Here is a 17,407-nt window from a genome sequence, read left to right as displayed (position 1 = left end):
ATGGATGGTAGCAAATGCCCTGTGGGGGTGGTTACAGCAATGGAAGCAGAACAACTGGCAGCGCAGGGGCAAGCCCATCTGGGCTGCGGCATTGTGGCAAGATATTGCTGCCCGGGTAGAGAACTTGGTTGTAAAGGTACGCCATGTAGATGCTCATGTGCCCAAGAATCGGGCTACTGAAGAACACCAAAACAACCAGCAGGTGGATCAGGCTGCTAAGATTGAAGTGGCTCAGGTGGACCTGGACTGGCAACATAAAGGTGAATTATTTATAGCCCGATGGGCCCATGACACCTCAGGCCATCAAGGTAGAGATGCAACCTACAGATGGGCTCGTGATCGAGGGGTGGACCTGACCATGGACACTATAGCACAGGTTATTCATGACTGTGAAACATGTGCTGCAATCAAGCAAGCCAAACGGTCAAAACCTCTTTGGTATGGAGGACGATGGCTGAAATATAAATATGGAGAGGCCTGGCAGATTGATTACATCACACTCCCTCAAACCCGCAACGGCAAGCGCCACGTACTTACAATGGTGGAAGCAACCACCGGATGGCTGGAAACATATCCTGTGCCCCATGCCACCGCCCGGAACACTATCCTGGGCCTTGAAAAGCAAGTCTTATGGCGACATGGCACCCCAGAGAGAATTGAGTCAGACAACGGGACTCATTTCCGAAACAACCTTATAGACACTTGGGCCAAAGAACATGGTATTGAGTGGGTGTATCACATCCCCTATCATGCACCAGCCTCTGGAAAAGTTGAACGATACAATGGACTGTTGAAGACTACACTGAAAGCAATGGGTGCTGGGACATTCAAAAATTGGGATACACATTTGGCAAAGGCCACCTGGTTAGTCAATACCAGGGGGTCTGCCAACCGAGCTGGACCTGCCCAATCAAACCTGTTACGCACTGTAGAAGGGGATAAAGTTCCTGTAGTGCACGTAAGAAACATGCTGGGTAAAACAGTCTGGGCTACTCCTGCCTCAGGAAAAGGCAAACCTATTCGTGGAATTGCTTTTGCTCAGGGACCTGGATGCACTTGGTGGGTAATGCAAAAGAATGGGGAGGTCCGGTGTGTACCTCAAGGGGATTTGATACTGGGTGAGAATAGCCCATGAGTTGAATTGTAGTATGTTAATTATTATATAATAATGTATGTCATCACTACCATGATTGCTATATATCATAGATGAAAATGGTGATTAATTAGAATGTATTGGACAGAGTGTAACCTGAGCATGACATAAATGGTATGGAATAAGGGGTGGATATCTGTCCTGGTTCCAGTTAGGACAGAGTTAAGTAGCTCATAGTAGCTGGTAGGGTGCTATGTTTTGGATTAGGATGAGAAGAGCGCTGATAACATGCTGATGTTTTAATTGTTGCAGAGCAGTGTTTACACCAGGCCAAGGACTTTTCGGCTTCTTGCTCTGTCCTGCCAGCGAGCAGGCTGGGGGTGCAGCAGGAGCTGGGAGGGGACAGACCCAGGACAGCTGACCCAAACTGGCCAAAGGGGTATTCCATACCATCTGACGTCATGCTAAACAATATATAGGGGTGGCTGGCCGGGGTGGGGGGGCCGGCTGCTCGGGAATAGGCTGGGCATCGGTCAGCGGGTGGTGAGCAATTGCATTGTGCATCACTTGTTTTCTTACACATTATTATTGTTAATACTATTACCATTATCACTATTATTATTATTATTGTTATTATTATTTTCCTGTCTTAATAAACCGTCTTTATCTCAACTCACAGGCTTCACTTTCCCGTTTCTCTCCCCCCATCCCAGAGAGGGAGGGGGGAGGGTGAGCGAACGGCTGTGTGGTGTTTAGCTGCCAGCCGGGTTAAACCACAACAAGATTTTAGCTAATAAATCAGCAGAAATCTCAAATGGACCGCAGAGAGTCCCAGCAATGTCTGTTTCTGGCAGCCGTGTGTGCGAGGAGCACAGTCGCAGCTGCTCAATGCAGCCGAGCTGTTAGGTGGTCCCGGGAGGGCTCAGAGGAGGACGGCCCTGCTGTTTGCAGGCTCAGAGCCCCAGGGCACCTCTCACAGCTGAGCTAGTCTTGCATGAGCTATCCTTGTGTTAAGAGGGGAATACAGCTCCCTGCCTGGGGTGGCCGTTAGCCAGCCTTATTGCCGGAGACAGGCCAGCTGGCCTCAGACCACATCAGGCTGACATGGCTGTTGTTTTCAGGACCTAAGCTTTACTTCTGCACAGTGCTTTATCATGCAGATGCGCTAGCTTGCTTTTATAATTAAGAGATTTCCAGTACAATACCACATTGTACCATGCAAAACAATCCACATCCCTACGGACAACCCAAGAAAACTGAAGCCTCAACCCAGACTAGATAAAGCAGAATGCTAATGCAATCAGCAAAACTAAACCTGAAGCAAGAAAGACGTTGTTTAGGCATTAATCTATGCTTCTGGTTTTAACTGGCTTACATGTTATTACTAGCAATTTTTCACCAGCGTAATTGCTCCTCTCCCCCAACTCTGCCCCCAGAAACATTTCAAAATCTCTTCTATGGCTTTGTAATTGAGATTTTTACTGCAAAGGAGCTGTTAGCATGGGGTATCAAAGAGAAGATGCAGTCTGTATTAACAAGATACTGATTCTCTGTCTGCACTATTTATCAATAGGAACAGCATCAGAAACATATGCAGAAACCTACTGCTAGTAGGTTTTTCACTTGTTTCCCTCCTATACCACAGCAAACCCAGGTTTTGCTTTCAGACAGACAAAAATCTTCATTTACACCTGGATCCCCCAACATCTCTTTCATCCCAAGCAAATGCAACCTCTCTCTGTCACGGTTGTGTAACTTTGGGCTCTTGCACACACCGTTTCCAATAAGTATAAAAATAATAGAGATGAACGTTCTCCAAAGATGCAAGGTCAACAACACTAAAAAAGAACGAGCAAGTCAGAGCAGCTTTAGTTGGTAACGTGAGGGTAATTCCAGTAATTTCAAGGACAAGACAAAAGCATGTCACAAATGACACTCAGAGGGATAGGAATGTTAACAGATTTTGCCCCATGCACCAGCATGTATTTTGTAGGAGTTACTTTTAATCTAACAATTAATCAGCTCCTCAGAAAGAAGAGGTTATCCTGTTTTGTAGAAAATATGTAGGTTGTATTTCAAGATGATAATCTTTTCACAAGTTCCAACTAATCTTTTTACATTACTTTTTTAATAACTCTGAAGTAGAAGAGAACTGTTGTTTCAAGTCATGTGAAGATAAAAACACACTAGCTACTACAATCCCACAAATATCTTTATGTATTTGTGCAACACCCAGTCACCAAGGCACCTGAGCAGCACAGACCTGCTCACATGATAGCAGTACAGAACCATACCCTAAATTACAAAATGCATCTTTTTCCCAATATACGAAAGAATCATAAGAAGCATTTTTGTTTTGTTTTTGAAAATACATAAATATTCCTTTCAAGCCTGTTATAAATAACTACTGCTCAGACACAATTGAGCTGCTTCCTCTGGCTACTCTGACAAGGTTAACCTTGGTCTACCCCTCAGCTAACGATACTGCTATCTCTGAGCAGACATCCTAATGTCAGTATTTACAAGGTCACACAGAAAGCAGCAGTCTGCCCTTGCTCAGCTTTGCTAAATAAAAGAGAAAACATGTCCTTATTCATTGATATCAGCACTGTCACAAGTGACAGACCATATCAAACTCCAATTCAAATGCAGTAAAAACAACAATCCACAAAACCAGGTCTTTGTTAGAGGCAGCTCAGTGAAGGCAGACCAGAACTGCTCCATTTTAGTGCATGTTACAGGGAGAATTTTTTGTTCTGGTAAAGACAAACATCATTTCTGTAATTCATGACGTTTCTATAATTTCATGTTCCATTCAGCACTTCACTGAGATCCATTTCTTATCTCAATTGCACTGTTATTTTAGCTAGATGACTGACCACAATGACTCTTTCCAATTTATATCAGTTAAAAATAATGTCAAAATGTATTATTGTTATGCCTCATATCCTGTCCTGCTAATGCACTGACAGATAATATCAGTAATTCTGGAAAAAAAAAATAGAGAAAAATCAAAGCCTAAAATTAATTGAAGTGAAACTTAATTTTAATTCTTGTTCCTCTCAAAGAAAGGCAGTAAAAGTATAATATTTCAATTTACTTAAGGTTTTCAAAAGCGTAGCTAAGCTGAAGAGGAAGAAAAATCAACATTTTTGTTCCATCTGATTAACAGTTAACTCTCTTGATGACAGCAAAACTCCTATCAGATGCAGCCTTAAGCCCAAGTTGTTCAAATAGCAGACACATTTACTACAGATTTTGTGATTCTATCCATCTCTTTACAACATGGAGTCTTCCTTACAGGTCAGAGTGAACTGTATTACAGACTACAAATTCACGTGGTATCTGTGAAACTGATTATATACAAGCAGGCTTCCTTTCTGCCAGCCCATTAAAAAAGGCTAAATATTCAAAATCAAATTTTAAATACGAACAACAGCAAATTGGAACAAAGCCTACTTTATTTCCAGAAAACCATATGTCAGTCTATTCTTCTGTAGTAACTCTAGCCAGGAGTCACTTTTCATCATGTATGTGCAAAACAAGCTATGAAGATATTAATTAAAAAGCTTATGAGACCTGTTTGAAATCACATACTTTTAAAATCATTAATTTGCGAGACTCACCTTGCTGAAAGAATGAAGGATCTCTCTACACTTTCTATGTTCAGTTCGTTCTGATAAGCTTCCTGGGTTGGCTTTTTAACCTTCATTTGAGAAAGAAAAATTTATATTCAAACTGACATGGTACGTTTATGCTGCTTTATTTTTTACTTATTTATTGCAAGGTCTCTTCGATTTTTACTGTAGAAGGGGTAAATTGGAGAGAAGATCTCGCAGTGAGGAGAACATACACCAGCCTGTAGTGCTCGGCTGCAGTACGATTACACAGAGCCCACCATTTTATTTCACTGTGGCACCACAGGAACACTGGAGGTGTACAGGGGAATGAAGCTCAGGAGCTACCAGACACTTCCCATTGTGCTTCAGCATGCCTTGTAAGTTTCTTCTACAACTACGCAAAAAAGCACACCGCACCACAAAATATAGGCACTGGTGTGCTCCACGATGGGCATCTGCCCCATATCTCCATGGGCTAGACTGCCCTGGTGATCCTTTTGAGCTACCACATTTCAAACACAGAGGATTTGGAAAGTTAAGAGTGGATCTGAGCCACCACAAGACATCTGCTGGCAGAAGAGAGGCTGCAGCTCCTCCTGTGAAAGCTCAGGCCTGGGCGCCAGATCTGTGCTCTTGCTGGATTTGGTGCTCTTCCCTGACAGGACCAGAGATGAGATACATGAGATGCTTGATTCCTGAGGCGATGGTTTGTTTCTCCCAGCAACTGTCATGTCAGAGACCATGTCAACACGCGGCATGCATACTCCTTGTCACTACCCAGAGGGGTTCGGGGTTTAATTCTGGTGCTTTTCACAGAGGCTCAGAAACAAAAGCCGTATCTTCCCTTGCGGTTAACAGATCTCTATAAACCATGGAGATTTGATTGACCAGATCAAAGTTATCAGACAGAGATACCTAATCTCTGGGCGTGGACAAGAAAAAGCATTTGCAAGGCAAAAGCTAAGCAGTTTAATACAAAACCAGAAGTAGGCAAGACTACTTCTGAGTAGGCCAGCATCAGATGAAAGGCATGTAAGATGATGCTGTGACAACAGAGTTGTTTAGGGAAGCACAGACAATAATCCCACAGACGATATTATGCAAGAAACTTTATGCCTGCAGGACTGCTCTGTAACATAAGCATCTTTTAACACCACTTTCCAACAATAAACATAGCTACCTTTCAAAAATTTAAGACCTCAGTTTAAATACATTTAGAAAAATACTTATTTTAGCAAGCGACTCACCTTCATTCCAGCCAAGGACAGCATGTTGTTGAGTTTATACATCCCTGACTGAACTGGAGTAGTATACAACAGGGCATCATTAAACTGTAATGTAGAAGCAATACATTTTAGTGACTAAAGACTATTTAGAGACTGATAATTTCAGATGCATTTTACAGAAAATATAAAATTCATACAGCACTAATATCAACTGTCCAGGAGGGCATCTTCTACATCCTATTATTCCACTTAGAACCCAAGAAACATTTTCATGTTATTAATTTAGATAACAATAGGTGTCTATTTATATCCTTCCTTGTGTAAATATATATTTGGCAATGAGTAAACAGTGCACGGATGTCAAAGAACAGGCTGTCAGAAAGGACAGAAATGTTTCTCGTGTACACAACTATATTGTATAACAAACTACTTTTAAAGTATATTAGAATTAACCCTTCCAACAAAGAAAAACATTCCAGAAACTAGGAGATGGCAGAATTAAAATTAGCAATTTATGATTATATGGACAAACTTATCCATATGAATGAAAACAATTCAAGCGTGCATCTACTGTTTATTTGCTGTTCTACCAGACTTGGCTTTATTTGATACACTTACTGAACAGCTATTAAGATGTTTTATTTCCTGTGTTGTTCAATGCGTGGATCCAGACTTCATTTACTGAACATAAACACAGACCTGAAGACTGAACTGTCTCATGAGATTTTGCTAAGAGCTTCATTGCAAAATAATCAAAGGTTTCATGAGTCTTACTACATCTTCACAACATGACCTATGAAAATCACTGCTTAATATATCAGTGCTCTGTGTGCTACAAAGTCATCTCCAGAGCATAAGAGAGACACTTCCAAGCTTAGAATACATACTTTGAGACTGCCTAGGAAAATATTTGTACTACAGTAACCAAAAGCCAGATTTCAGGCAAGACTGTGGGCCAATAATGCCACAAGTTACATACAGCAACAGTTGCTTTACTATCTAAATAGAGGAAAAACAAAAGGTTGAAGTGGAAACAAACTTCAGAGGCACAAAGGTTTCAAAACAAAACAGCAGCAGGGACAGGAAAAGAAGCTAGCACTTCATTTCCAGCTCAGTGCTATGCTCCGCTTGGGATGCAAGCAAAGGAGAAGAGGAAGGAGGGAAGGTGCAGTATCAGCAGCTGAACCGTAGGTTTTACAATCTGGTATAACTAACTGGGATAGAGTAGTTGTAGTTTTCCCAATACCTCAGATAACGCCTTCTCACAACCTGCTCAAATTTTAAACAAGCATTGGTCAAAACAGTACTTTTTATTAAGAAACTTGTTTTCTATTAAAACGTTATCGTATATGCAACAGATGATCTCCCTAAACTGGACTGAAGAAGTATAACAGCAACAAATGGTCTTTTTTTTCCCCTATCTGAAGTTGCTAGTTACTTATCTTTGCGGTACAACCTTTCAACCACTTAAAATTACACCGTCATTAGGCACAGAGCAGTATGTACACCATCTTACCAGAAAAAACATTCGTGGCTGCATGACCTTCCGAGACAGCTTCATCAGTGTTCCCTCTTTCAAAAATACCTAGCAAATTAAAACAAGCAATTCAAGACCTATCTTTTCAAGGCACAAGCTGTCCAAATCAGCTGATGCATTTCTTTTTTATTATTACTATTATATATATTTTTAATTTTTACACCTGAACTGCTGCAGAACTTTTGGGATTCATGGTTCCCTTCCTGAAAAAGGCTCTTCATCTTTATGTCTCTCTAAAAGCTAGAAAGACCAACTAGCTGCATTAGTTTTCCATGCTGTACTTGAAACCACGACAAATAAAACATTAAGCTTCAGGGAAAAAAAATGCCTGCAAGATCTTGCAGAGAATCATATTCAAAAAATCATAAGTTTTCATCAGAAAAATGTTTCCCAAAAATAACTAAATAAAATTATACATATGGGGAGGCAGTAATCATTTCACTGTCAACATCAAATAATTAAATGATGGACCATTTTTCTCCTCAATGTGTGTCAGCTTCTGTACTTTGCTTGCATATCATCTGTACTGCACTTTTATTACAGTCATTTTAAGGTCATCTGGAGGACCTACCCTTCCTGGCTGTACAATCTCATGGTGTCCATTTAAACTGTACTGAATCTGCATGAGTTTCTGAAAGTTATCCTGCAGGGAGAAAAGAAAGGCAAAAAGATAAGAAATTGCCCTTGAATTCATGTGTTGTTTTTTTTTTTTCTTCTTTTTAAATAATAGAAAAAGCTTTAATCAGCCAGCTTCCCAAGTCAAAATACTTACTCCCTGCTTCATGATGTCATTGGCATGGTTTGCAACTTCTATGACAACAGCTAGAGCATCTGAAGGATGAAGAAACAATGTTTTTATTATACAGATCAGTTAGAATTGGTATTATGGAAAAGTACAATATTCCCCTTCGACACTATGGCAAGATTCAAGGACATGATTGAAAAGTCACTACATTCAAGAACACTTCCCATACTTCCCAGAAGCTTTCAATCATGGTTTTACAGGTGTGCCCTAGCAAGTTACTGCTTCAGCTAACAGTCACAGTGTCAATCATTTCCTATAGCTCATCCAAACAGTCTACAAGCAAAATCGAGTTGTAGTTTCTCACACAAAGGATCATTTTAATTTCAGTGTCTCTGCTTACAGCAGAAGCATAAACAACATTTTAACTGAGACTATACAAAAGTTAACTAAGCTTTTTCCATTTTACACAACTGCCTCCAGTGCGAGTCATAAGAAGCTACCTAGAAAAATTGTGATTTCTTTCATCTGCCTTTAGTTTTGTTGCACTTCAAGGTAACAGGATAAAGTTCAAATTTCTAAACTTCAAACTTTCAATACCAGAAGCAAAAGAGAAATAGAAGAGTTATGAAAGACGAGGGATTTTTATTAAGTACTGATATTTAATAACTAGCAACTCAACTGAAATACATATTTAAGTGCAACTGCAAAAAGGGGTTATATAAAAGGATTATGTAAGCTACTGAGCAGCAACTGTGTATATTACATAGAACCCATCTAAGGATCTTATCCAAAAACCTGTAATTTGTTTATGTAGGAAAAAAAAAGACTCAATTAATTGAAAGCAAGCACAGCTGCTCTGATAAAATGTAATTTCTACAGCATTTAGCACCTTCTGAGTAATTCAAGTGCAAACACCCCAAAAAAAGGAAGTACATTTACTTTAAAGTACTCAGAGAAGCCTATCAAACCAGTTAAAAACAAAGCCTCACTTTTTTTTTTTTTAATATCTTTACAGTATTAGTACTTTAGAGTGTTCATACTTCCCTTACTGTTGAGATCATATTAAGAAAGAAATTAGTTTAAAAGATACAGATTTCTGAACTGAAGGGTTCAGGTCATGAAGCCATATAAAAAAATAAACCAAAGCGTGAATAAAAATCTCCTCCTAAGTCAATCTAAGTAGAAATTTTGTTCAAGATTTTCATGAAATGAGACAATGCAAATATAGGAGTCAAATAGTTAAAAAGCCACAACACATATCAAGCATTTGATCAAAAATTAAGTTTAGATATAGATGTCATGATGTTAACTGAGTCTGCTGAAAAATAGCTGGTGGTCTCCTATTAGGAAATGCTGGAGCTGCTCCAGCCAAAACAGTCTCCAGTTCCCATCAGCTTGAAAGAAAATAAAGTTAAGGGAAATTTAGCTAAATTCACAAGATAGGAATGAGTACCTGATTTTTTATTGTTGTTGTTATACTTTCCTTCATCTGTCAGCTATTATATCTATTAAAACTTAAAATTGTACTCATTGACTTCGAAAAGACTGAAGAATGTTACAGGAAATTTGCTGGTTACTCAAGGGAAAGTTACAAGATCTCAGGGCTACTAATAGAGCCAAGATTCTAAACAAATCTAAACAACAAAACAAAATAATCTATAGGGTCAAAAAGTCCATAAACAAAACTGCTTTTTGGAAGGGAAGAACATTCCACTTTTTATATCACTTAGCTGGAGTAACGTATTAAAATGAAGGTCATCAGGAAGAATTGTGTTGTTTTTTCCAAGAATGCTAATCATAACCAAACTTTTGTCTTTTTTTTATTTTATTTTATTTTTTTAAGTTCCCTCCATGGAATTACACAACAAAGCAAAGTCTGAAGGAACTTAATTATCATAAGAAAGATTTTGGTGAGTAAAGATTCGATTTACTTACTCAGTTTCAAAGATTGACTACCAAACATGTCAAATGCATAAAATTAACGTTGTCATTGTTAAAACTAAGTTTCTGCTTTTATCTTCAATATATGCAGAGAGAGAAAAATTATATGGAAAGTACCACTATAAAAAACACAGATGCTGGAGAATGCACAAGAAAATGTGATGTAAACATATTTAAGTTGCTCACTTTTCAAGTGGTTAATTGTTTACCATGCAGCGCAAGCATTACCTTGTTCACAGCCATACGATGTGCAAGAGAAACTTTTATGTCTGTGAAGAAGTTACCTTTTAAAGCATTTTCAGCTTATAGTTTCATTGCAATCTAATAAACAAATATGTGGAAAGGTCTTAAGAAGAATCATTATTCATTATTTTTATGGTACTGTGTCAGGAGATAGCTGTAAGAAAGTGAACCTAACTCAGTGCATCAAAGGCACTCACTTAGTGCAGTCCAACCAGCTAGATCTGCGCAATCCTCCTGAAGATAAAGGGTTTGCACAAATGTCACCAAAAAGAATGAAATAAATGACAGAAATGACAGGGGCTCACACAAATGAAATGGAAACATTGGGAGCATTTCTAGTACTGCTGAGGAGCACACAGGGAAGACGGAAAACAGTATGAATGTGCACTGCGTTGCTACTATCGAGTTAAACCAGCTTAACCCCAAATTAGCATGAATCATGTAGACTTATTCTCCTCCATCTCCAACTGTTCCTTCTCATTTCCTTCTATCATCTTTCCCTGCACGTGCAAGCAAAAGTGTTTGTGCAACTTGTGACAAGTCAAACTGGAGAACTCCTCAAGTTAAACATAAGCCAGCGGAACTCCCTGATCTTTTTTATCAAGCACTTGTCCTGGCACAAAAGCAAAGGGGGACAGACAAAGGCTCAGAGGGCTCGGGAGAGCAGCTGGGGGACCGGACTGCCTGTCATGAAAGGCCGAGGGATACAAGGACTGTCTCCTTCAGTAGTGCTGCCCAAAATACCTGCTTAAGCTGCTTCGGGAACTTCACTCTTATCTCTTGCTTTGAGCTGATACCACTTATCACTGTAAGCTCCAAACATTTTTGAAAAAAAAGTTTTAAATCTTTCAGTATCTCTGCTGAGAAACTTAGAACTAAACAGAAAACATATCTACTTATCAGTTTAGTGTTTTGCACACATTTAAAACTTAGAAACTTTAAGATATTTACATGACCTGTTATTTCTTTAATCTAAAGAGACATTTACCTTGAGTATCTCTATAGTCTGCAGACTCTTCTAAAAGATTCTTTAAATAATCTGTAAAAAGAAAAAAAAAGAAATAAACTGCAATGGAAATCAGTCAAAACCAACATTTTCCTAGCAATCTGCTTTTCAGACACACCTATGCCACAAAGGTCTTCTATGGTTCTATGATACTTAAACTTTTAAATTTGTCCAAGTAATAGCATGAGGAAAACTAGCATTTCCACACTGAAAGTATATAATGATATCTTGCCTAGGGAAGAGAAGTCAGGAGCACTGACCTGCTTCCAAAGGCAAATGATATGTTGCACATATTATTCTAGAACAAAACAACCAGGTGAAAGACAAGTACATACTTGCAATCATTTACATTTAAGCTGACACAAGAAAGTTTAAAGATTATAGATATTTGCCTGAGCCTTAACTCGTCTACAGGAGCTGAAAAAAGTAGCCCAATACAGCAAATCTGATTATGATCAATATTTCTCAATAAAAAAGGTATTATAGCCCACCTCAAATGTTCAAATAGGCATTGTTTGGTTTCAAATCTAAATTTAGTTCCTCAACCACGAGATGGCACCCTCGATCCACCCAAGTCGTGGTAGTTTTTCCATCTACTTTACGCATCTAAAATTAACTCCAAATGTCTGACTGTATGAGAAAACATTCCCTTTGAGATTCCATTCCATGGCCCAGTGTCCGGTTCATCAGAAAGTACCATATCCTGTCAAAGGCGACTATATATCCTCAGTAAAAAGTCAATCTATTCCCTTCAATCCATAGCTCTGAACTACTTAAAATTGAAAGAAACACAATCAGAAACTTTCAAAGTAATTTCAGATGTTAGATTGATAATATCAACAAATACTAATTTATAATTACCTTTTAAATGTGGTGTTCAGATTCTGGCAGATCTAGAGAAAACTGATCATACTTGATCTAGGAAGCCTTCAATTCTAGCTTAGCAGTTGTACAAGTTTCAAGTGGGAGGGAAATAATTCGATCCCATCTGCTTGCCCTACCCAGATTCATCCTTTCGCTCACGAAGGATCAGGAGCCAATTGTTCCTGCCTTCATAAGACGTCTTGCTTAATGCATGCCCCTCAGAGACTGCTCAGCATATTGTAATGGTTTCCTTATGCAAAAAAGGGAATTATGAAATATGTTTCTGCCATAGAAACACTACGAAGAGTGAGAAATCTTGTCAGCTAATGAAAGCTTTGAGAAAAACAGAACTACAGGAAGAAAAGTATTTGGCACTGATGTTTTATTTTTTGGCAAGGACTTAAGGGAGGATCCAAGAGAAGCACGAAGAACAGGTTGGGGTGAAGGAGCAGGGCCTTGCTGGGGTCTCCTGCAAGGAAGCAGGGGGTGGGAGCGCTGGGAGGTCTGCCTGGCTGGGCCATGGGAACACCCACAGCTTGCTGCTCCACTTCAAGTCTTGGCTGATCATTATCAGACACCGGCCAACGCCTGGTCTTTCATAAAAGCCTGACATGGCAACAAAACCTTTCTACACTCCGTAAGTATTGCATCTGTCACATGTCTCCAAATCTTTTGCTGTAGGAGCTACCAGACCTTCAAGTGCGGTATTTAGGTGGACACATATTCCATTAAAAAAGAATTCACCTTTTATCACCTTAGGTTATGTTTGTAACAAACTGGCATAAGAGAAGAATCAACAGGAGGTATTGTAAAATGGACTGAGAAGACTTCACCTTGTTTTTAACTTGGCTTAACTTGGAGGAACCCATTTCACACACACACCAGCAGCTGCCCTCTCCTGCCCTGCCAGCCGATAGTGCCCTCAGGTAGGAGCTGCGCATTACTACCCGGGCAGAGCATCTTCGGGGCTCCTCCATAAAGCAGGCAAGTTAAAGCTCTACAATTGCAACTCAATCATCATCAGGGCCAGAAGAAAGGACTCCAGCAGACACCTCCCAGTATAAAGGGATGAGTCCCTACAGCTTGTACACAAACAGCTTCTTAAAGCTGACGACCACGAACTCACTTCTCTGCAAACTGGGAACAAGAGGTCAGGAGGGTACAATTTACTAATCTGCAAATGTACCTCTGGTATCCCAAGAAACTGTCTCTAGTACTTGGAGACATCCAATTTAATATCCAAAGTAACAGCACTGGAAACTTAAAATCAGAGACCCAACACGAGAACTAATTGTTTCTTGGCATATTCAGGCCTTATGACATATTCTCCAAAGGAACAATGCTTTACATCATTCAGTTTTTCTTTCCTTTTTTTTTTTTTCCCCCCGATGGGTATATATTAGCACTTTAAATCATATCATCAGTGTATAATACAGGGAAGATTAGAAAGATTTTAACATAACTGCATTCATTTAAAATTCTGTATTCAAAAAGGAAGGCAGCTCTTGTATACAAGACTGAAAAAAAAAAAAAAAAAGAAAAAATAAACAACCTTGCAACTGTAAAATCCTGAAAGTGATAAATACATAATTTTGATTTTTTTATTTATCTGGTAAGTTGACCTCAGTTCATAGCTAAAACTCAGTTTCAGAGAAGCAACAGAACAGATTATTTTAGTCTCTTCTGTGCATACACACACTGGAAATTCTATGCTTGCAACAACTTTCTGGAGGTACTGGCTTAAACTACGTGGACAAGAGGATTTCACAGACATGAATAGCATTACAGTAAAGATTTAGCAAAAATATTCCTTAATAAAACAAATACAGAAGTCAAATATTAAGGTGGAATGGTATCTGCAGTCTTTGCCAATTTTTTTTTCCTCCTCTGAAATGTACTTTAGTTGTTCAAACTTTTTACTCAAAGATAAAGTTATTCTACAAGAGACACTGGTTTCTTGGACACACACACACAAAAAAAAGTGACCAGTAAAAGAAATTCCACTTAAGTAGTGTAAATGTATAACAGAGAACCTTAATTTTTCACCTGTTTCCTACTATTTGACTTGAGTCTAGCAAAAGGAATAAAAAACATAAATGAGATACATAGATGCTGCCAACAGCTTTCCACAACTGCAGAATAAAGCGAGGACTGTAATAATAATAATAATAAAGCTAAGGATACTGTCATACCCTTAGCACTGAGTTTTCCTTCTGTTGGTTTAAACATAAAGGAGATAAACTGTATGCCTGGGGGACAAGTATGACAGCAGGCTACAAGAAAGGATCTGCTTTAATATAACACAGAACTAAGAGATGATCCATAAATAAAAACCAGTACAACCGTTATAATGCTAAAATTAAAGTTGAGATTGTGCAGGAGAATAAGTGGAAAGATTTTTAAAATTAGAGAGTGCTGAAAGAGCGTTACAACATTGTAAATGAGACAAAGGTCTAACACCTAAGCAAGGCACAGTCTCTGTTTAGCAACTGATAGCAACCTCCCAGCTGCAGGACAATCAAAGGAGTTTCTCATTGATCACAACACAACAAATAGGCCATCCCAGAGAAACAAATACAAAACTTATCAACTCATCTCCACAATAACAGAAAACCCATCCAAAACCACTGGTTACCCAAATAATGCATTTCATGCAACACAATGACTGGCTTCACGTAAACAAGCACGCTGCTGTGTACCAGGACTAATTCACGCAAACCACTTCAAGAGAAACAGAAGAACCACATTACCAAACGAAGGATTTTTAATAGAAAACAGACCAGTTTTTGTCTGACCCACTACTCCTTTTTTTTCCAGGGCAGACCTTAAATATTCAAAAAGGCAGACTTAAAAAATAAAATTCATGACTTTGCTAGATACCCCAAAACACAGCAAAAATCAACACACAAGCACACAAGAACTGATTTATTACAAAATGTTCCTTTGCCATGCTTCCTCCTGACGGAGGCCCATAATTCTCTTTTCCTTCTTGCTGGGGGCCAGTGGCTATCACTTCTACTCTTGATAAAAATTCTATTCTGCCTCACCAACTACTTCTTGTCTCAAATCGTCTGAATTAATTAAGTTAAACTCAAAGCGATTGTTCTCAACATGTAATTGGCCTCAAGTCTGACAATTCTATTTCTGAGCTGCAAAAGAGCAGTGTGCTCAAAAGCTAATTTTTCAGCCTCCCTCAGCCTCCCTTCACTAGACCTCAGCCGAGGATAATAAAAGACACTATCTCTCTCTGCAAATCCTACGTTGCAAAAAAGAGGAGGCTTATCATATGACAATGAAGAGCCTGCTCATATTGTACAAGTCTCTTCAACTCAAATCAGTGATTTTCAGGAGAAGAGAATCACTTCTCCTTCATTTCTTTCTGTTAAAAACCAGAGGCCTCTATTAACCTCCCCAACAAGCCATCTAATATTTGCTGTAGAAGAGATCAGGCTTAGCATGTGGAACAGTGGAAGTTCGCTTGCTGGAATGGAGAAGCTGGATAATTAAACAGAAATACAGCTGAGCTCTGCCTCTCCTTGCCTGATTTATAAGTCCACCTGCTCCTGCTTTTGTTAGCATAAAAGCAACTACACTTCAAAGCACAGCAACCATCTTGTGATGTGACTGTGTAGCAGCAGGTTACTAGTACAAAGCTGTCCCACTGACACAGAGCATCTAAATAGGAAGAAATCCCTGCTGACTCAGGCCTTGCAGCTTCATTTCCTGGATTATTTTCACTCCTCCACTCTTACCCACTGCCCCCTGCTTGATTGCCCACAGACGCCCATTGTCTTTGGCTGGGACTGCTGCTGCAATACTGCAATTCTTGCCCGTTCTTGTTTTGCTTGCCTACTTGCTGTCTCGCCCACTCCAACAAGAGATCCAAATATTTTGTATATCCTCCAAAGGCTTTGCAGTGCAAGTTTATACAGAGATTACTCAATATTACACAGAGCTGCTTGAAGGTAACGAAACAGACAGGTCGTCCACTGAGATATAGGAGAGTGAGAATCTCAAGGAATACAGAAGACAACATGAAATGGCACGATAGATTGAACAGAGTGAAAATGAAGCAGATCCAAAATAATAGCCCCCTGGCCCAGCATAATTAAATTCTTAGTCTGATCTCTTTTATTTCTCCTACAGGACAAGACAAAATTATTTTCTCTAAATCAGCAGCCAGCATTGCAATCCAATTCATGTCAATAGCACTTGTATTTACAGATGTACTTAAAGCTGGGCAGCCACAGCCAGGTCTGCAGGACTGCGGACTTCCACAAACAGGGCTGCAGGACTGCGGTCTTCCACACAACCACCATCAACACAGGATGAGATTTTTAGGCGTATTGTCACTTGTCTAAAACAGTTGGTTCCAGCCACAATGACAGTTAGTTACGAAGAATTCCCCTTCTACTTCATAGTTTTGTTTCAGTGCCATTCACCTCTGACGTCTCTTGCTTTGCTCTGTATATTGACATAGGCATTTACTCCATCCTGCTCTGTTGTTCCGCCTTTTTATTTAAAGCCTTTGAACTTATCCAAAGCATCTGCACTGATTTAGGAATATATAACAAGCCTACACAATGCCCTGAGTCAGTATCCTTTGAAAATAAAGCAACTCACCAATTGCCTTTTCATGGTTTTATTTTATCAATTAAAAGGCATTAAGATTTTCCCCTACAAACAGTCCATTTGATAAAGGCTCTTCACCCTTTTTCCCCCCACCTAAGACTTTCATGAGATGATTAAAAAGAAAACAGTCCAGGTTAATAACTTAGTAACTTCTGTATAACACTTCAGGCTGTATCTCCCACAGCATCACTAGCCTAAGTACTTGCTGGGGAAATGCCAACAAGCTGCTAGAGCCAAACAAAGGGTCACAGAGCATTTTATTTTGCAGTTACTACACAAACAGAGGCTATTTTTAAATAGCTCATCAAAAAGCAATGGCTTTCAAAAACAATGCCTTAAGTATTTCCAAATCCTTACAGGAGCCATCCCCCTCTTCCAACAAACGCATCTCGAAATATTTCACAAAGGAGGCCTGTATCATTGCCTTTCTTTTACAGAAAAGAAAGTAGTGCATCGTGGAGATGACTTGCTCAAGGTCACCCAAACACGCCAATGCCAAA

At 39.3% G+C, this 17,407-nt stretch overlaps 1 protein-coding gene across 2 annotated transcripts in view; it reads right to left on the bottom strand.

The window, feature by feature from the left end:
• FGD6 (FYVE, RhoGEF and PH domain containing 6) overlaps positions 1 to 17,407 on the bottom strand; it is an 80,432-nt gene that overhangs the window by 20,819 nt on the left and 42,206 nt on the right. For both annotated transcript variants that reach the window (XM_083806964.1, XM_083806963.1), the window contains 6 exons: positions 11,394 to 11,444; positions 8,249 to 8,307; positions 8,048 to 8,119; positions 7,456 to 7,524; positions 5,961 to 6,044; positions 4,720 to 4,799 (listed from right to left, as the gene is read on the bottom strand). In XM_083806964.1, coding sequence (XP_083663090.1) covers positions 4,720 to 4,799; positions 5,961 to 6,044; positions 7,456 to 7,524; positions 8,048 to 8,119; positions 8,249 to 8,307; positions 11,394 to 11,444 — 415 coding nt within the window. The remainder of the gene's footprint in view (positions 1 to 4,719; positions 4,800 to 5,960; positions 6,045 to 7,455; positions 7,525 to 8,047; positions 8,120 to 8,248; positions 8,308 to 11,393; positions 11,445 to 17,407) is intronic.

Source organism: Anser anser (assembly GCF_964211835.1).
Source record: "Anser anser genome assembly, chromosome: 1".
In the NCBI taxonomy this organism is placed as follows: Eukaryota; Metazoa; Chordata; class Aves; order Anseriformes; family Anatidae; genus Anser; species Anser anser.
The sequence above is the reverse complement of the archived record's forward strand: the minus strand, read 5'-3'. Positions and strand labels throughout refer to the sequence as shown.